The 20,330-nt window shown below is 56.4% G+C and overlaps 3 protein-coding genes across 4 annotated transcripts; 2 read left to right on the top strand and 1 right to left on the bottom strand.

The window, feature by feature from the left end:
- Positions 1–6,058: 6,058 nt before the first annotated feature.
- PGP (phosphoglycolate phosphatase) lies at positions 6,059–8,879 on the top strand. The gene is made up of 2 exons (XM_007181970.2): positions 6,059–6,729; positions 6,829–8,879. Exons 1-2 carry the CDS (start codon positions 6,090–6,092, stop codon positions 7,152–7,154), a joined length of 966 nt encoding a protein of 321 aa, XP_007182032.2. The 5' UTR covers positions 6,059–6,089; the 3' UTR covers positions 7,155–8,879.
- A 105-nt stretch (positions 8,880–8,984) lies between these two features.
- BRICD5 (BRICHOS domain containing 5) lies at positions 8,985–11,413 on the top strand. The gene is made up of 5 exons (XM_057528376.1): positions 8,985–10,258; positions 10,468–10,623; positions 10,700–10,801; positions 11,016–11,169; positions 11,273–11,413. Exons 1-5 carry the CDS (start codon positions 10,115–10,117, stop codon positions 11,365–11,367), a joined length of 651 nt encoding a protein of 216 aa, XP_057384359.1. The 5' UTR covers positions 8,985–10,114; the 3' UTR covers positions 11,368–11,413.
- Positions 11,332–15,400, bottom strand: MLST8 (MTOR associated protein, LST8 homolog). Of its 2 annotated transcripts, none has more exons than XM_007181652.3 (9): positions 15,349–15,400; positions 14,626–14,828; positions 14,449–14,497; positions 14,202–14,364; positions 13,684–13,759; positions 13,449–13,601; positions 12,402–12,526; positions 12,070–12,233; positions 11,332–11,976 (listed from the first exon to the last, which is right to left on the bottom strand). In XM_007181652.3, exons 2-9 carry the CDS (start codon positions 14,752–14,754, stop codon positions 11,858–11,860), a joined length of 978 nt encoding a protein of 325 aa, XP_007181714.1. In that variant the 5' UTR covers positions 14,755–14,828; positions 15,349–15,400; the 3' UTR covers positions 11,332–11,857. The 2 variants fall into 2 exon arrangements, with proteins under 2 accessions (XP_007181714.1, XP_028022206.1); XM_028166405.2 differs by having other exon boundaries at positions 14,449–14,500.
- Positions 15,401–20,330: the final 4,930 nt, after the last annotated feature.

The following is a 20,330-nucleotide window of genomic DNA, read 5'->3' on the forward strand; positions in this document are numbered from 1 at the left end:
CCGGCCCTCAGCCGGTGCTGCCGCCGCAGGTGCCCAGCCGCGATCCGAGCTCGAGTAGGCCGAACTCGAGTGGGCCGCTGCCGGGACACCGCCCCAGCTCGGACCAGTAGAGTGGTGCTCGCTGCCCGCCCCCGACCCCCTCGGGTGGCAGAACCTCCCTTGATGGTTGACCCAGTCACAGGGGAAAACCCGAGTTGGGGATGGCTCACGGGTAGCTTCACTAACCCTTTCATTCTTTACTTTATTTTTTTTTAATTTTATTTATTTTTTATTTTTATTTTTGGCTGCGTTGGGTCTTCATTGCTGTGTCGGGCTTTCTCTGGTTGCGGTGGGCGGGGGCTACTCTTCATTGCGGTGCGCGGGCTTCTCACTGCAGTGGCTTCTCTTGTTGTGGAGCACGGGCTCTAGGCGCACCGGCTTCAGTAGTTGTGGCACGCGAGCTCTAGATAGCAGGCTCAGTAGTTGTGGCGCACGGGCTTAGTTGCTCCGCCAGGGCTCGAACCCGTGTCCCCTGCATTGGCAGGTGGACTCCCAACCACTGCACCACCAGGGAAGCCCAACCCTTTCATTCTTTTGTATAGTTTTCAAGTTGTGGTAAGTACACATAAAAATTACCATTAGTGGGCTTCCCTGGTGGCGCAGTGGTTAAGAGTCCGCCTGCCAATGCAGGGGACACGGGTTCGAGCCCTGGTCCGGGGGGATCCCACATGCCGCAGAGCAACTAAGCTCGTGCGCCGCAGCTACTGAGCCTGCGCTCTAGAGCCTGTGAGCCACAACTGCTGAGCCCAAGTGCCACAACTACTGAAGCCCATGCGCCTAGAGCCCGTGCTCCACAATAGGAGAAGCCACCGCAATGAGAAGCCTGCGCACCGCAATGAAGAGTAGCCCCCGCTCGCCGCAACTAGAGAAAGCCCGCACACAGCAACGAAGACCCAACACAGCCAAAAATAAATAAATAAAATAAATAAATTTATTAAAAAAAAAAAAAAAAAAAAATTACCATTAGTGACAGTACATTCACAATGTTGTGCAACTATCACCAACATGTAGTTAGAGAATGTTGTCATCATTCCAAAAGGAAACCTGTACGCATTAGCAGTCACTCCCCATTCTCCCCTCCCCCCAGCCCCTAGCAAACCACTTTCTTTCTCTGTGGATTTGCATTTTCTGGACATTTCATATAAACAGAATATACACGTGGTCTTTTGCATCTGGTTTCTTTCACGTTAGTATGATGTTTTTGAGGTTTAGCCAGGTTGTAGCATGCAGCAGTACTTCATTCCTTTTGTGGCTGAATAATATTCCATTATATGAATAGACTGATTCTTTTTATTCTTTTTAAGGTAGTATTAGTTCTTTGAAGCTAAGTGCGTTATAGGATTTTCTCATTTAAGATACCAATCATCCCCATTTTGAAGAAGAAACTGAGGCACAGAACTGATGGAACACTTGCCCAAGGGCAGACCAAAGATCTAACCCAGGTCTGTCAAGAGTCATGGGCTAGAAACCCACAGGGTGTGCTCTCCCAGCTTGGTTATTCTCTGTGGCTCAGCCCAGTGCTAGATTCCAAAGACTCAGGTGAATTAGACCCAGTTCCCTCCAGGAAGACCAGTCTCCGGGGAAGACCAAGCACGGACACAAGGGCCCGGACAGAGAGTGGGCATCTCTGCCCTGGGAAGGACACCAGCAGAGACTGTCTCCATGCTGGGGCTGCCCAGCTGAGGAACTGAGGACCCTTAGCCTGTCAGGAGCTGGGATGTGTGAGGCACAGATTGGATCACCAGAAGTCAGGCCGGGGTAAAAATGGGGCTGCTTTCTGCAGGGGGCTTGCTCACCATTGCAGGCATTTAAGCAGAGAGTGACAACATTTCAGAAGGATCCTCCTGACTGCTGTGCAGGAAAGGAATATCTAGGATGGACAGTCTCTGAGAGGGACAAACAGGCGGAGGTGGGTACTTATGGAGCAGGAGGGATCTAGGGGGCACCTGGGAAGAGAGGACCAGGAGGACACCTCACTTGAGGATGTGTGGGGGAGTGATGGGAAAGCTAGCATCAGAGAGGAAGAGGAAGACCACCAGAGGAATGGAGTGGGAGTGGATTTCAAAGACAGAGCACAGCCTGGGTGTGGATGGACATGAGGAGGAGCTGGCCCAGGGGAGACAGACAACCTGCCCTGCTCCATGCTCCAGAGCCTGTGGGACAGAGTTGTCAGGGACAGGCCAGGGCTCCTGCCTGGTTATTCCCTGGGGGTCAGAAAAGGGAATCCTGACCCAGTGAGCTCTAGGCCCCACCTCAGCTGAAGCCCAGGCAGACCAGCGGCAACAGGAGTGGGCCTGAGGTCACTGGAAGGCAGAGTGGCCAGGGGCAGGCCTTCTCCCTTCCCCAAAGTCCTCCTTCCCCCAGATGGCCTCCTTTCCCACCCTGCCCTCAGCGTGGGCTCCAGCTGCACACTGTGTGTTTGACAGTCAATAATGGCTTCTCTGTGGCCAGAGCCTGACAGGAACTCCATCATCCTTTTTGATGGCTACTCCCTTCATTGGATGTACTTAAATCTATTCAACCAATCCCATGTTGAAGATAATTTAGGTTGCATCCAATTTTTTTTTTGCCACTTCAGTCCTTTTTCCTTTTTTTTTTTAAGGGTTTGTTGTTGTTGTTTTGTTTTGTTTTGGCCGCGCCGTGCGGCTTGCGGGATCTTGGTTCCCCAACCAGGGATCGAACCCACGCCTTCGGCAGTGAAACCTCGGAGTCCTAACCACTGGACTGCCAGGGAATTCCCTTCAGTCCTTTTTCAATGACACCCTTTTTTGCTTAGCTCATTAGAAGTGATAACATCTGTGAAAACAGTTTCAGTGGCTATTGGTATTTTCTAATACAATTTAAATCCATGCAATGCTATGAAGATTAGTGTCCTTGTACCACCTAAGTCCATGCCCCACTCCACCTGTGATCCAGCTTCCTCACTTGGGAGGACCCTGGTGCCATCCATTCGCAGGTATATAATGAGCACCTACTGTGTGTCAGGGACACAAAACGATTGATCATGCTGTGCTCCTCTCCCATCCAGATGCATGGCACCTTGTCCAAGGACAGTCCTCCCCAATAAAGGGCACCGTCCTTTCCAGACTCCTTCAGGACCTTGTCCACAGCCATCCCCTCTCTTGATACTGGCCGTTCCATCTCTCCCACTATGCCAGCTCAGACTCTACAACCTACAGGGGATGTTAAACCAAACAGAGCTCAGCTTTGGGGTCAGCTGAGTTTAATCCCAACTCTGCATTGTCCAGCTGGTGACTCTCTGTGGCTCAGTTTCCTCATCTGTAAATGGGGACACTAATTGTCCTTGCCTCTCAGGGTTGTTCTGTGATTCTGACAAGGTAATGCAGGTAAGGAGCAGCACTCAGTGCCTAGATGCTTACTGAGTGCCCAGTAAACCAAGGCAACTGGGCAAGTATTGCACCAGGCAGCCCACGGCTGGACAGAGCAGTGTTTTCTCATTCTGGCCAGTGAACCACATACACTGAATGTTTCTGGGTGGTAAAGCAGGATTTGTGATCTTCTGTCAAATCCAGTTCTTCCCAGGGTCAGTCGGCTCCACCAACAAAACTGAGTGGGAAGACACAGGGAGGAAGGTGCTGCTCCCCTCCTGGCTAGTGGGTGCGCCAGGCAGGAACACTGCATATCCTGCCCTCGTGGGCCATGGCCCCTGCCCTCCAGGGGTTCCCAGGCCAGCCAAGACCAAAGAACAGGCTGAAGGTAAACAATCAGGGCCTTAAGGGTACTGAGGTTACTGGCTTTACCTCATGGGTTTGGGGGTGAGGGGGGTCCAGAGTAGTCATTATGGAGACTTGGGGCCCAAGAGAGGAGCAGGGATTTGACAACACTAGGAGTTGGAGGTCTGGATCGCCTGGCACAGGGTAAGCGCTCAGGAAGCTGGGGCCTGCTATTCTGCCACCTGGCCCTAGTGAAAGTAATAAGGAGAAACATACACCTACTCTATGAACTGGCAATTCCACGCCTAAGTATATACCCAAGAGAAATAAGGGCCCACATCCACAAATGAGTGCGTAGGAACAAGAACCTTCATAGGGACGTTATTTAAAATAGCTCCAAACTGGAAGTGACCCAAATGTCCATCACCTGGAGAAAAATCAGGGGAGTATATTCTTACAATGACCCATGTGGCAATTAAAAAAAAAAAAGAAGAATGGATTTCACAGATATTATGTTGATCCAAAAGAAGCAAGACTCAGAGGAGTACACAGGGTAAGCTCCTGTAAGACGGTCTAGAACAGGCAAAGGAGGCTATGACTCACTCTATGGTGACAGAAGTCAGAAAAGCAGTTTGGGGAGGGGTAACCGCTATGGACTGGATAGTGACTTGAGGGAACTTTCTGGAGTGATGGAAATATTCTATACCTTGATCTGGGGTATGTTTTTATATACATATATAAATTTATTTATTGTTGGCTACGTTGGGTCTTCGTTGCTGCGTGTGGGCTTTCTCTAGTTGTGTCGAGCAGGGGCTACTCTTCATTGTGGTGCGTGGGCTTCTCATTGTGGTGGCTTCTCTTGTTGCAGAGCACAGGCTCTAGGCACGCAGGCTCCAGTACCTGTGGCACGCGGGCTCTAGAGCACAGGCTCAGTAGTTGTGGCGTACGGGCTTAGTTGCTCTGCGGCATGTGGGATCTTCCCGGACTAGGGCTCGAACCCGTGTCCCCTGCATTGGCAGGTGGATTCTTTTTTTTTTTTTTTATAATTTTTTTTTTTCCCTACTTTATTTATTTATTTATTTATTTTTGGCTGTGTTGGGTCTTCGGTTCGTGCGAGGGCTTTCTCCAGTTGCGGCAAGCGGGGGCCACTCCTCATTGCGGTGCGGGGACCGCTCTTCATCGCGGTGCGCGGGCCTTTCACTATCGCGGCCCCTCCCGTTGCGGGGCACAGGCTCCAGACGCGCAGGCTCAGCAGCTGTGGCTCACGGGCCCAGCCGCTCCGCGGCATGTGGGATCCTCCCAGACCAGGGCTCGAACCCGCGTCCCCCGCATTAGCAGGCAGACTCTCAACCACTGCGCCACCAGGGAAGCCCGGCAGGTGGATTCTTAACCACTGAGCCACCAGGGAAGTCCTGGGCTATGTTTACACATGCATAACAGGGATGTAAAAATCCCATCAAGCTGCACACATAAAGTTTATGCACTTTATGTTACGCCTCCATAAAAGTTAATAACACCTAATAATGATGATAATAGCGACCAACTGTTTAGTGCTGTGTTCTAGGCACTACTGCCCTTCTCTTAGACCCTAATGCCACTGTCTTGTAATTACTCGTCCACATGACCACCAAGGCACAAGGAAAGCGTTTTTGCGAACGACAGGAAATGACAACGCGACGCTTGTTGGGAAGGAGCCTGGGGCTGGCTCTCAGGAATGGCCGTAGTCGGCCCACGCGCAGACACTGTCCGGAGTGTGTCCACAGCGGAGGGCACAGCCCAGCGCCGCCCTGGCAAAGGTGCGGACGTGACTCCGGCCCAAAAGGGGACTGCGGCGCCCCCTTCTGCCGCGGTGCTGCGGAGAGCCCCGCCTGCAAGATCGGAGACAAGCCAGCCAATCAGCAGCCGGCTCGGCCGGTTGGAAGCGGGGGGGTGGTCACTGGATTAAGGGCCTCCGTCACCTAGGCTGACCAAGAGCCTCCAATGGGCGAGCTGCCCCGCGCCAGCCAATGAGCAGCAGGCTTACGTCCTGCGCCGACTCTCCGGCTCCTCCGCCGAATTTCCGCAGTGAGCGTCCCACGCAGTATGCCGGTTGGCTCCCTGCCAGCCAGTCACCGGGGCGCCTAGGGCCTGACAGCCAATGGCCGCCCGCCTGCCCGTGTCGGACCGCGAAGGTTGGCGCTGCGCTCCTGCAGCCCGCGGGAGGCGGGGGCGGATTGGCGCAGGCGGTGTCCAATGGGCGGCAAGTACGAGGCGCGTGGCCAATGAGTGCGCCGGGGGCGGGGCGGGTGCGGCGGCGGGCGGCTGCGAGGAAGAGCTGGCGGTCGGTGGTGGCGGTGGAGGCGGTGGCGGCGGCGGCGGCGGCGGCGGCGGCGGGCCATGGCGGAGGTGGAGGCCGGAGGCGACGAGGGCCGCTGCGTGCGGCTGAATGCCGAGCGGGCCCAGGAGCTGCTGGCCGACGTGGACACGGTGCTGTTCGACTGCGACGGTGTGCTGTGGCGCGGTGAGACGGCGGTCGCCGGCGCGCCCGAGACCCTGACGGCGCTGCGGGCCCGCGGCAAGCGCCTCGGCTTCATCACCAACAACAGCAGCAAGACCCGCGAGGCCTACGCCGAGAAGCTGCGGCGCCTGGGCTTCGGCGGCCCGACGGGGCCCGGCGCCGGCAGCGAGGTCTTCGGCACGGCCTACTGCACCGCGCTCTACCTGCGCCAGCGCCTGACCGGTCCGCCGGCCCCCAAGGCCTACGTGCTGGGCAGCGTGGCCCTGGCCGCCGAGCTGGAGGCCGTGGGCGTCTCCTGCGTGGGCGTGGGGCCCGAGCCGCTGCAGGGCGACGGCCCCAGCGCCTGGCTGGATGAGCCCCTGGAGCCTGATGTGCGCGCCGTCGTGGTGGGCTTCGACCCGCACTTCAGCTACATGAAGCTAACGAAGGCCGTGCGCTACCTGCAGCAACCCGGCTGCCTGCTCGTAGGCACCAACATGGACAACCGGCTCCCACTCGAGAACGGCCGGTTCATCGCGGGTCCGTGCGCCCCGGGGGAGGGAGGCTGGAGGGCGAGCGACGGGTCCCTCCCGGCCTCTGACCCCCGGCACTCTCCTCCTCTCCTTCTCCGCCCCTCAGGTACCGGCTGTCTGGTCCGAGCCGTGGAGATGGCCGCGCAGCGCCAAGCCGACATCATAGGGAAGCCCAGCCGCTTCATCTTCGACTGCGTGTCCCAGGAATATGGCATCAACCCGGAGCGCACCATCATGGTGGGTGATCGCCTGGACACAGACATCCTCCTGGGCGTCACGTGTGGTCTGAAGACCATCCTGACCCTCACTGGGGTCTCCACTCTACGGGATGTGAAGAGTAATCAGGAAAGTGACTGCTTGTCTAAGAAGAAAATGGTCCCTGACTTCTATGTTGACAGCATAGCCGACCTTTTGCCTGCCCTTCAAGGTTAAAGATTTAGTGTCTTTAATCTCCAGAATAAAAAAAATTGAAAATCACCCAAATTAATAGGTGGGGCTTAAGCGTCGCTCAGTTAGGTGGCTTCAAGTTTGCTTACTTGGAGTTAAGCCAAGGTACTAATTGTTAATCTTGTAAGTAAATGTTTGGGGGGCGATTTTTACAAATGCTTATATTTTAAGATGCACTTTTAAGCTTGGAGGGCATTGTGGGGTTCCTGGGCCTTAGGTGCCAATTGGTCTTGCTGTTGGGTTCAGCATGTGTCCAGGATTCAGGTAACCTCGGGGCCTGCTAATGGGACTGAGATGGGTCTAGGGGTGTCATGTATTTTATTGAAAATTTCAGGGATCAGGGGGAGGAGAGGCTGATTATTTTGACTGTTGTGAGAAACCCAGGGCCCCGTCTGTGTGGTCATCAGCAGAGGAGCCTACTGCTGCCTTAGCCCCTCACCTGAAGGTTGGGAGTGGAGGAAAGGGCTGGTCTCAGGTGGTGTCTCCTTGTCCATGGGGTGTGGGGTGCTGCCCTCACCACCACCCCACACTTCCTTAAAAACCACTCTGATGTCACAATTGAGTGTATGTTCCGTTTTAGATACCCAGGGCTGCAACTCCTCATGCACGATTGTACAGTTCTGTAAACTCACCCTGGCTAAACCTCATCTTTTCCAAATGTGCATATAAACCCAGGTGACTTGGACTGAGCATATTGTTTGCTGAGCGCCAGGAGGGCACAAATGCCTTCGTTGAACTCTGGGCTGCCGTGCAGGGAGCTCAGAGCAGCATTGGTACCAAAAGTTTTTTTAACTTTTGAACAACTTTGTCAAGTGGTGGAATTGAACCGTAAGCGTGTCGATTAATAGCTGTGCTCTGTCTTGTAGGGAAAATCCCACTGAAGAAGTCTCCGTGCCCCGCAGCCAGCAGTATGGCCAAAGGCATGTGCTGGCTAAGGAATGCTTGTCACCCAAGGCTCCCTCTGGGTAGAGGAGGAAAGAGGTGTCCCTCAAAACAGGAAGTCCTTTTACAGAACATCCAGTCTTTTCCTGTCTTGGTTGGGATGGGTGTCATATGTCAGTGGTCCATGAGGCCACCTATTTTGACCCTGGAGTCCCTTGTCAGTTGCCATCTGGAGGACTGGCAGGGTCCACTGGCTAGCCAAGGGTTTTTGGCAGGGGTCCGTGGCCTTTTCTGCCTGTTCCCTAAGTTGCTGACCTTTGAGAATAGGCCTGATAAGCAGACCCTCTGGCCCCACTTGTAGGGTAGGGCCTGGGAAGCTGTTCCTTTTGGCCGACTCCTTCCTGGTGCCTCGCCCTGCATACAGTGGCATCTGCCCAGAGCCTGTGACTTTTCTCCTAGCCCCAGGGTCACAGTGCTCCTTCACTCACTCTCGTAAGAGTGCTCAGAGCAATAAAGGGTGTCCTGAGCCTCCAGCTCCTCCCAGGCCTGGGTGTCTGGGGTTCAGACTCTGCCGTGGGCAATGCGAGGGCAGCGGGCACCTGTGAGGTTGGTGGTGCTGACGTTGGCTCTGCGAGGTCGGCTCAAGGTGGGTCTGGATATTGAGCAGGCCTGTCAGGGCGTTGTCACCCACACCAGGAACACACGGCAGGTGCAGCAGCCAGCAATACCTCCCTTTTCTGCTGGGCGGCAGCCCCGGAGCCCTGTGCATCATGTCTACACCCCATTGCACTGTGTGAACCCAAAGGTATATTAAACTCTCAAACTCCAGCTGACTCTGGTGTTCCTCGCTCTCGCCTGGACAGCAGCCTTCACACACAGGGTGCAGCTGTCTCACCACAGCCGGGCAGTGGAGAGGGCAGCAGGGCCGGGTACACTCAGTACAAGGTCATTCTGGGATTCCAATTCCAGAGTTGGGACGCTGACCACAGCAACTCCACCCCATCTCAGGCCCACTGCAGAGAGTCAGGTTCTGAAGAATCAGGAAAAACAAGGCACAAAAAAACCCAGAGTATGAAAGGGCCATGGGGTGAAGCTGGTGAAGGAATGCACTTCCTGAAAGCTGCCAGTGCTGGGGGCCACTAACTGTTGGGATCCACAGTGTCAAGCAGCTAGAAATGCATGGCACCAGTCAGAGAAAGCCACGCTGGGCAGGGGTCAGTGGATATGAGGCTGACCTAACCATCCTGGGGCATGCAGGAGATTTCGGGAAGCAGCCCTCACCGCAGTGGAGCCTTCTGGAAGCCATCCTGGTCTCAGGCAGGCACCTGGGGGGTGCCCTGTGTTGGTGGGGGCTGGGAAGTAGCTGGGGTGCATGGGGAGGAAAGGGAAGTGGCACAGAATCCCATGCCTGTTATTCATGAAACAGGCACTTGTTGATGGTCTGCTGCGTGCCAGGCCTTGTACCCAGTCCTGGGAGTGTAGAGGTAACCCAAGAGACTAGAAACAGGCTTCTTAAGGAAAAATTAAATCTGCCCCCAACTAGACTCCCTATATAGTCATCCTGGCCAGACCTGAGCTGCCCTCTGTGCCAGCCGCTGGGTCCTGACTTCCACAGTGGCCGTGCTCTCATGCCCTCCCATGCCCATGCGCTCTCTGGTCTGCACAGGCCAGGTGTTGGGAGAGCCAGGCACAGTGATGAGCAGCCCCCCCCAGGTGACCTGTCTCTGACCCAGATATCAGGTAGCTGGGCTGGGGAGGAGGCAGGAGGGGAAGGGGCCAGGAGGATTGTTTGACTCATCGGAGGTGTCCTGAGGTTTCCCGGGCTGCAGCAGACAATCAGCGCATTGTCACCAGGGCTGCATCATGGAGCAGGGGAGCTGCCGGGCCGAGAGCCCCGGGTCTAGACCTGTTGGGGTGAGTGCCTCCCACCACTCGGTGCCCTCTCCTTGGACAAAGACCCAGGGCCTGTCCTGCAGGGGCAGGAGAAGCGTCCACCTCCCATACCTCCTCAGCCCCTTCCTTCCCTGAGCCAGCCTGTTGCCTGGTCTCCACTCCAAGCCCCAATGACTGCAATGTGCTTCCACGTGAAGACCAAGCCCTGCCATGGGGGCTGGAGAGCTCCTGGCCTGCTACTGCTGCTGCTGGCACTGGCTACCGCTGGGGCCGTGGCTGGAGGGCTTCTTGGCTTCGCTCACAGCCCTCTCAAGGTGAGGACCCCTCAGGACCCGGGCAGGGCACAGACAGTGGGGAGGAGGAGGAGAGACCAGCATAGCCCACCCCTCCAGTGGAGCCAGGGCTCGGAGCAGACAGCAGGAGGACCAGAAGGGTGGCGGGGTTAAAAGCCGCGCAGCAGGGCTGGGGGAGTGTCGGGGACTGCTCCAGCCTGGCCAGCTGAGCTCCTGCTTCCCACTCTTAGCCACTGCTGCAGACGCTCCGTCTGACCCTCCCGAGCCCCAGCGTGCCCCGGACCAACCAAACCGAACAGGTGGATGTGGCCCAGAATGTGGCAACCATCAGGGTGACTCCAGCTCAGAGCAACCACAGCTGGGCAGTGCTGTTCGACGGGCAGAGTGTGAGTGGCCTGGGGAGGGGGGTGGGGGTGGGGGTGGATGTTCAGGTGGCCCTGCCTCACCTGCCTGCCTTCCCAGGGTTGTGTCTGTTACCGCCCCTCAGAGCACCGGGCCTGCTTCCTCCGCCTAATGGAACCCGGAGACCGCGAGACCCTGCAGCTGCTGGTGAACACCTCTTGGGTAAGGAGCCTCCACCCAAGGGCCAGACAAAGGGTCCTGTGTGTGGCCTGGGCCCAGGGCAGGATGGGACTCCAGTTTCAGGGGAACAGAAGCTCTATCTTCCTTTGGTTGAGGCTGCTGACAAGAGCCAGGGCAGGGCTGGCACGATGCCAGCATGTCCAGGGACATGTGGGCCCAACCCAGCCAGGGGCAGTGCTAGTGTCCTTCTCTGCAGCCCCAAGGGACTCGCAGCCCCAGCCAGGACACCCACTATGCCCAGGAGCTGCTGGCAGTGCTTGGGAGCCGTGAGGTGGACCCTGCCCAGGTGGGGGCTTCTGTGCGGAACCTTTGTGCAAAGACCCCCATTTACTGGGCCCGACGAGCAGAGAGTGAGTTGGGGCAGGCTGTGCGGAGGGGCCTGGGCTCCCGCAGGACAGTCGGTGGCGGGGTGGGGAAGGAGTCCTTTGGGGATCATGGAGGCCCCTCCCCCAGGGCCCCAGAGGCAGCGGCTGATCTACCTATGCATCGACATCTGCTTCCCAAGCAACATCTGCATGTCCGTCTGCTTTTATTACCTCCCGGACTAAGCCCTTGCAGCGCAGCCCCTCAGGTCAGCCAGCTGGCCGGCGCAATCACCAGTCCATGGAGGGTAGCCGCTGGCGGGGCTAATAAACAACTCCACCTGGCCGTGACGGTGTCCTCTGTGGCCTCGGGACACGAAACAGTGGCAGGGACGGGAAGGAGGAGGCACTGGCTTGGGGGTGGGCACCAGCCTCGGATCCCCCTCAGCGGCTCTAGGCCCTGTGGGTCCAGAATTTCTGAAGGGAATGCAAGCTGCCTAGGGTGGGCCTCCTGAGCCTCCTCACATCCATATAAGCAACCGGGGCTGAGAGAGTCCCAGGGTGGACCAGCCTGGCCAGTCTAGTCTGGCCAGGGACCAGGGTAGGTCAGTCAGGTCCAGCGAGCCTAGGATGGTAGAGGCCAGCCCATGGGGTGTCACTCTGATCTGGGCAGCTGAACAGACACATCCAGCTGGTGCCGCCTGGACAGCTGCCTGCAATCCCGAGGGGACACAGGTTAGCCCAGCACACTGTCGTTGAAGGCCAAGCAGACAACAGCTTTCTGGTGGCCACCGTACTCTCTCTTGATCTCTCCCGTCTCCACGCACCAGAGCCGGGCCAGGTTGTCAGAGGAAGCTGCAGGGAGGGACAGCATGGGTGGCAGCTCAGGGTGCAGCCCCAGGCCGGGCCAACGGGGGTGGGGAGGCAGGGCAGGCAGGCGGGGCTCACCGGTGACTATGTACTGGGAGTCCCCCGAGAAGGCGCAGCCCCACATCCAGCCTCGGGACGACTCTCCAGGGTTGCTGCTCTTGATGCTCAGCTCCGTCATCAGGGAGAAGTTGGACGTCCTCCAAATCTTGCACGTCTGGTCGGCGGAGCAGGTGGCGAGGAGCCTGGGGGTGGGTGTGAGCGTGGCAGGGGTGTCATCAACGGCCACTCCCATCCCGTACCCCCTTGCCGTCCTCCAAGCAGGCCCAATGCATTAGGCCCCCAGCCCCAGGCACACTGCCTCCACCCCGCAGCCATGCAAGGGCTCCCGGTCCCCCAGGCCCTGCACACACGTGGAGTCTGGGCTGAAGCGGCACTGCAGGGCATAGCGGGTGTGTGCTGGGATCTTGGTCTTGGGGATGAGCTGTGTCACCTCGTCACCAATGCCCCCAGTCAGGTTCCAGACATAGCAGTTCCCCTGTGGGGTAGGAGGGAAGTCACGGGAGGCCCGGAGCCTCCGGTCTGACAGGAGGGGAAGGATACCCTGGCGGCAAAACCTAGATCCAGGGGCTGCCATCCAACGTTGTGGCTGTGCACAAGGATCTGGAGGCCAGGGGACATGTGACAGGCACATCTGGCCCTGCCTGCAAGGAGCACCTGGGTGACCTGGCCCCAACCAAGGGCCATACCTGATGAGCTGAGGGCAGGAGGCCATGCCTGGCCTTCCTGAAGGATGCTGCTGGCCAACAAGAATGTGAAGAACAAGATGAGAGGAGGGCACCCAGATAGAGGGAACAGCAGGGCAAAGGCTTGGAAGTGGGTGGTCTGGGGATGTCGGGAACAACTGATTTGCTGAGACTGAATGGACGTTAAAGGGAGAAAATGAGGCTGGATAGGAGTCCAGGGGTCAAATCACAGTGTCCTGAGGCCCTGATAAGGAGCCTAGGGCATCTTGCAGTTCACCCAGGGGAAGGATGCAGTCAGGCTGGTACTGCTGAAGGATGCTCTGGTAGCAGAGGGAAAATGGGTTAGGGGCAGGGGGAGGTCACAGAGGAAGGAAGGAGGTCAGAGAAGCTACAACCACTGTTGGGAGAGAAGAGGGAAACCTGGACCAGGAGGAGACAGGGAGGAGAGAGGGAAACGGACAACCGGAAAGACTCTGGAGATGGAGGTGACTGGACTGCTGGGTGGGCTATGGCAGGTAGCAAGAGGCAGCATCAGGAGTGACACCCAGGTTTCTGGCTTTGGTGGCTGGGTCAGAGCTGGAGCCCAGGACGGGGAAGCAGGACTGTGGGGGGAGGGGAGGGGCCAGAAGGACATCTGGGGAATAAGCCCACCTTCAGGGAATAAGGGAGGTAAGGGGCTGGGAGCTGAGCTGCACACCCGTCTCTGGGACTCACAGTGCTATTGACCGCGGCCATGTAGCTGGCATCGGGGTCGATGTGGGCCGATGTGATAGAGACCTCAGGCTCCGGGATCAGCTGCTCGTTGTGGTCAGTTTTCAAGTCCCAGATGTGGATGGCACCACTCTGGTCACCCACAATGAGTTCTGCCTGAGGTGCAGGGGAGGTGAGGTGGGGCAGGACCCCTGCCCTCCAAAGCCCCAGGGTGCCCAGCCCTGTGCTTCCCCCTCACCTGGTTAGGGTGCAGGCACACACAGTTAATGGGCGCATTCACCTGGAAGATCCGCTGACACTGCAGGTTCCGGGACCTTCGAGGTGGGGGACACACTCTGTCTATAGTGGATGCCATTGGTACTCTACCCAAAGGCCCTTTTCCCTGGCCACTTATCTTGTCTCTCTACGATGGGAGCTGTCTCATAGGAAATACTTGGGAGGTTTGGCCCTCTCCAGGGGCGGCCTGAAGCCAATAACTGACTCAGACGGGCATAAAGGGTGGCCCCTTGCCTCAAGGCGGGGCTCACTGTTTGATGCAGTTAATTCCAGAGCCGCCTGTTGGATCAGGCTGAGGCTCTGCTCGTCTCTGTGGGTCTTCATCCCTGCCCTATCATTCCTCACTTGCCCTCAATAAGTCACCTGCACAGAAAACCCCATCTCAGCCTCTGCTTGGAGGAGACCTGACCTAAGTCTCCCAGCCTGGCCCTCACCCCCACACACCCAGGCAGCAGACCCCTCCTGCCCAGTACCCCACACCTGAGGTCCCAGATCCGGGCGGTGCAGTCCTCCCCACCAGTGTACATCCAGCGGCCGTCCTCGTGGAAGCCCACAGATGCGATGTTCTTGTTGACCCCATCATAGCTGATGATGGGGTTGGGGTTATTGGAGTTGAGATCATACATGCGAATGTGCTGGTAACCTAGGGGCACAGGCCAAACTGAAGTGTGGCTGCGCCTAGATGGACCTATGAGAAATCAGGGGTTGGGGTCGAGGGTACAGGTACCTGCAGCAGCAATCATGCTGCGGTCAGGTGTGATCTCCAGCGCGTTCACCTGCTGGGTCTGTTAAGGAGGATGACAAACAGAGCCCATCCTTCCCACCGGAGGCCTTTGCCCAGACTGTTGTCCTTACCAGGCATCCTGCCCAGCACCACCTGCCCCAACTCCACAGTGGAGGATACAGAGTCCTGGTGCTGCACCGTTCGCGTACAGATCCCGCTGTGGGCCTGCCAGAACCGCACCGTGTGGTCATAACCTGCAGTGGCCAAGATGACGGGGTCACTGCCCACCGTACCTGGAGACGTGTTCATGGTGTGGCTGCTTGAAAGACTCGGATCTACACAGGGCCCTAGGTCTGACCGGCAGGGGTCAGAGATCAGAGAATCTGGAAAAGAGAGAGGAGTGCGGTGTTTAGGGAATACCCTCTATGTCCTAAACAGGTTACAACAGATTACTCGGTGCTAAAAAATAAAATCATCCCCATTTTAGATAAAGGGAAACGGAGGCTCAGAGAGGTTCAGGGATACGCGTGACACCCGGCGAAGGACAGTGCCGAGCTCCAAGGCGCATGCTCCGTTCCCCGTCCCAAGAACCCCGCCGGAACGCCACCCTACCCGCGGCCGGCAGGGGGCAGTCACGTCCAGGGCGCCACTCCGCCGCAGGGCGGGCCGCGCATGCGCAGCGAGGCGGACAGGCCGGAGGGAAAAGCCTGAACGCTACGGCTGCGCATGCGTAGCAGGCCGGTGGCCGGACCTGATGGGCGGGGGCGCTTTCTGGCTGGACCCTCGAGTTCCCTGGTGCTCCGTCGACCACCCTGACTCCGTCCCGCTGAGCCAGCTTCCCCCGGGCGCGCTCTCCCGGCCACTGAAAGCCGCTTTCCAGCCCTCGCCCCGCGGCCTCCGTACCTTACTTGCTGCTCTGCGTTCCGCCGCGGTCCAGGACGCCTAGCGGAGCCGGAGCAAGTCGATAGAGGCCGAGGCCGAGCGTAGAGTTATCGATGGGCCATTAGGGCGACACCAAGGGGCGTAAAGGGGAGCAGGGACGGGGGACGAGATTAGAGTTCTGGGGCAGGGGGCTCCTCAATATGGGCCTCTGCGGTATCGGGTGGCGCTGGTGGACGAAAGCAGCGACCCCAGCCTTCTCCCCACTCGGGCACCCCACCCTTCTGAGACCCATTCTCCAGGCCGGGTTGCACCATCCACTCCCTCCCATCCATCCCCTGATTCCCACGCGGGGCTAGGATTCCCAGGTAAATTACAGGACATCCAGTTGCATTTGAATTCAGATAAGCAACATGTTTTGTTTTGCTAAGTATAAGTATATCCCAAATATTGCATGGGATATACTTATACTAAACAGTTATTCATTGCCTAGGTGAAATTCAAGCGTAGCTAGTTGTCCTGTGGTTTTATTTGCTAGATCAGGCAACCCTACTCTGGTCCCTTTCAGGACTGTCCAGCCAGGGTCTGACCCTCGGGTCCCCTCACTAATCCCAGTGACCCCTCCAAAACTGGGGTCCCTCTTGCCGCTTTTTCCATCCAGCCTTCCCACACTCTACACACGTGGCCTCATCCTCGAAAAAGAGAGTCCTTGAGACAGGCTCTCCCATGGTTTCTTCCCACCATGCTTATAAATGCAGCTGCACCCCACTTCCTTCCTCGGGCCCCTTGATCAAGGCCATGGTCCCCTGCCTATCCACCCAGGCCCTGGGTCCCAGGAACCTTCCTTCCTGTACCTTCCCCACCTCCCCTCTTTCCTTCCCCTCAGCATTTCAACACATAAAACAACTCACAACTCTTTTTCCAGCCTGCTCTCTTTCAAAGATCCATTCTCACTTCTCACTCACTGCTTGACCCTCTGTCATGTCTTTTACTCCCAGCTCTCCAGTGAAAATTTCACGAGGTCCCTGGCCATCTCACATTGCCAAACCCAGTGGATACTTTTCCTTCTGCATCTCGCCACATCTGTCTGCACAGTGGCTGACAGCACTGCTCCTAGAAAACTCCCGTGACCGCCACCCAGCTTCTTGCCCTGCACTCAGTCTCTTTCTCTGCCTTCCCCTAAAGGCTGGTGGCCTCCAGAGTTCCTGTCTCCACACTATCCCTGGGGGCTCTTGCCCACTCTTCAGGGCTTTCAGTACCATCCCTGGTTCGGGGCCTTTCCACCCTGTCTCTAGCTCACATCCGGCTCCCTGTTTGACATTTTCCATTGAAGGCCCCATGGACACCACTTTCCACGGCCAAGACAGTTCATGATGGACCTGCCCCCAAAGGCTTCCCTTTCTGTGTGCAGTGCCCACCCATGTATGACAGTGAGGCAAGATGGGCCACCACTCCCTCTCCCGGAACAGCCTCCCCACACCCACTCCTGCCCCCTCCAGGCTGTCCTTCACATTACAGAGTGGTCTTCTAAAAACCTAGGTCTGACCCCTGTTAGAAGCCTGCAGGGGTCCCCCGTCACCCTCCAGACTCCTGGGCCCAGCCCCTGCCAACCCTGCGGCTTCCCCTTCTCTCCGCTCCACAAGCCATGAGTGAACAACAGTCTCAGAATTCACTACACCCTCTCTTTGAATGCTTGCCCACACCTAGGATGCTTCACCTCTACCTCTTCAACTGCTGAACTCCTGTTTCTTTCAGGACTTTTCATAGCATTTTGAAAGCTTATTCTGTGTGGGGGGCTATACGGGGTGTTTTGTTTTAATTCAGGTGAAATTCACATTACATGAAAGTAACCATTTTTAACTGAACAATTCAGTGGTACTTAGTACCTTCACAGTTGTGCAAACACCACTTCTATCTAGTTCCAGAACATTTCCATCATCCCCAAAGAACCCCATCTCCCCCACCGCCAGTTAAGCACTCACTTGCCATCCCCCCACCCCACCTCCCCTCAGCCCCTGGCAACCAGTAATCTGCTTTCTGTCTCTGAGGATTTACCTCTTCTGGACATTTCATATAAATGAAATCCTACAACAGGCCTTTTGTGTCTGGCTTTTTTCACTGGGCATAACATTTTCAAGGTTCATCCAGGTTGTAGCCTGTGTCAGTACTTCATTCCTTTTTATGGCTGAATAATATTCCATTGTGTGGATGGACTCCATTTTATTTATCCATTCATCTGTTCATTGATGGAAACTTGAGTTGTTTCCACTTCTTAGCTATTACAAATGAAATTTTCTGTACAAGCATCTCTTTGAGTACACGTTTTAATTTTTCTTGGGTATATACTAGGAGTGGAATTGCTGCATTATGTGGTAATTCCATGTTTAACTTTTTGAGGAACCGCCAAACTATGCTGAGCGTTTTACCCACATTCTGCATTGGGTCCTCGCAATAACCCTGCCAAGGAGGAACCGCCCCCTATTTTGGAGGCGAGAAAACTGAGGCTCAGAGACGTAGAGTCATGATTCCAAGGGCACGTGGCTAGAACATGGCAGAACCCATCCTGCTGGGCTCATCCCTCCCCTGATCACCCCCCTTCTGGCTGAGGTGACTACTTCCCAGGCAACCCCCGCACCTCATACATCCTCTTCATCTTCCTCTCTACATAGAGGAGCTCCCCAGGGCAGCTCTGCCAGGCTCAGAGGCAGCTCTGGGGAGTGGCAGATGGATATGTGGGCTTGGAAGCCTGGGAGAGAAAGAGCCCTGCGAACCCTAGCACCTGAAGGATGTCCAGAGCAGGATAAACCCTGAGAGCCTGAGAGCGGGAGAGAGAGGTGAGACCAAAGGAGGGCTGGAAGACTCAGCCAGATGACTGTGGGGTAACTGTGGCCCAGGGGGCAAGTCCTGAGCTGTCTGCCTTTTTGTGGGGACTCTGGGTGGAGGGCTGCACATGTCCCATGCCTATGGGTAACTGAGAGACCAGGCCAGGCTCCATGCCCAGCCTGAGCAGCCCCAGCATCTCTGCTGGGCAGGAAGGGGAGATAGGACCCATGGTTGTTGATCCCTTCTTATGTACCAAGCATCAGCTGAGCACTTTACAGAGGTGGCATCTTTGAGAAGATGGAAACCTTGGCAGCTATCATGCTTCATGCTCCCAGCAGCCCGTGAGGAGGGTACATTCGTCATCCCCATTTTATACTTAAGGGGCTGGGCACCAGGGCTCTGGGGGGCTGGGAGGGGTACCAGGGAGCCCCTGAGCGGGCGCACAGCTGGTGGACAGGAGCAGGGGTTGCGTTGCTGCTGGGGGAAGGGGGAGGTTGCCGTGCAGCTGGGAAGGGGGCCAGCCCAGGCTGCAGTGAAGCAGCAGCCAGCTCTACTCCAGGCTGAGCCTCAGCAATTCTGCTGGCTCAGCAGCCCCTCCTCCTGGGATCGTCCTCGGAGGCCTGACTTCCTGGAGGGCTGCCCAAGTCCCACGCCTCTGCATCCTCATACCCCCAGCCAGAGTGGATGGCCTGCTGTGCTGCCCCCATCCCCAGGCTGGGGGGACCCCAGGAAGATTCACATCTCTGTTTCCAGATGGACCCTCCCATCAGCCTTGGACTGCAGGCAGAGCTGCTGACCCATTTTACAGATGAGGCAGCTGAGTGTAGGGAGCTTGTCCCAGGTTCACTGGGCTGGTGGGTAGTGGATCTAGAATTCCTGACTCCTCCTAGGGCGTTAGCCTCACTTACCAGGATGAATCTAGCAGACTCTGTACGGCCTTCTTCCCAGGTCTGTCCTCCAGAAGGTGGACCACACAGCAAGTTGCCCAAGCCTAGGTCTGAGGAGTGACTAAGGGCTACCTGTTTGTTGGGTAGAGTTGGAGCTGGAGCTGGAAGTGGGCAGAGAATGGAGGTGAGGCAGCTGGAGGCAGGGGCCAGTTCATTTCCCAGAGCTATGCGATAATTCGAAACTAGAACTTGGCCTTTCAGGTCATGATGAAGGTGTATTTGTCAAGGTAGGATGATAGAATATATTTTATTTAACACATTATTAGCATGATTTATAACATTTGAATACTTAGACACTTGGTGTGTGGGCCTCTGTTTGTCCTCTTGCCCCAGGCCCTGAAAATGTTAGGCTCAGGCCAGAGTGGTTTGCCTTAGCCAGCCAAAACATGAAAATAATGGTAAGGATAATAACTATCTTTTTTTTTTTTTTGTAGTGTTTCCTGTGTGCTAGGCACACTGCTTGGCTCTGCAGAACATGAAGATGAACTGCTACCCAGACGGCCCAGGTAGGGAGGCCCAAGAATATCACAATAGCCTCAGAAGCTATTTGCTGAGAACTTACTAAGTTCTGTGAGGTGCTTTATGGATAGCATCACAGTTAATCCTCAAATAATCTACTGGGAGGTATCATTCCCCCATTTTATGGAGGGGGAACTGAGACTCAGAAAGACAAAGTGACTGGAAAAACAAACCTGGTAAGAGGCAGATCTGGGACAAATGAAGAGGCCGATGTGGGTTCAAGTCTCAGACTCATGACCTGGAGACTCTGGGACCTCAGGTGAGTCACTTGGCTTTTCTGAGCTTCACTTTCTTCATTTGTAAAAAGGGCACAGTGAGTCCAAGCTCATCTATGAAGTGACCAGCATGGTGCCTGACCCAGCAGGTGCCCATGAATTGGTCACCATAAAGGTTGGGGGGGAGGGCTCTTGTGTTTAGGGACCCCTGTGGGAGCCCAGCACACTGGGAGGCATAGGCTTGCTCCCTAAATTTCACAGAAGAGCCCACGGAGGGGACTGACCAGCTGTCCAGATCAGGGAATCCCAGTGCCTGCTGCTTGCCCTCCTCCACACTCTGGCCACCTTCTTCCTGGACCAGCTTGATGGCCTGGGCCATAGGGAGATGGGGGGGTCCAGCCATCATATGTGTGAACCTTCCCAAGGTTCTAACAACCTTGCCTGGTTGGGGTGATGATCTGTCCCTCCCTGCAAATGAGGAAACTGAACCTGAGCCGGGACA

The sequence above is a fragment of the Balaenoptera acutorostrata genome, chromosome 15 (genome assembly GCF_949987535.1).
Source record: "Balaenoptera acutorostrata chromosome 15, mBalAcu1.1, whole genome shotgun sequence".
NCBI lineage: Eukaryota > Metazoa > Chordata > Mammalia > Artiodactyla > Balaenopteridae > Balaenoptera > Balaenoptera acutorostrata.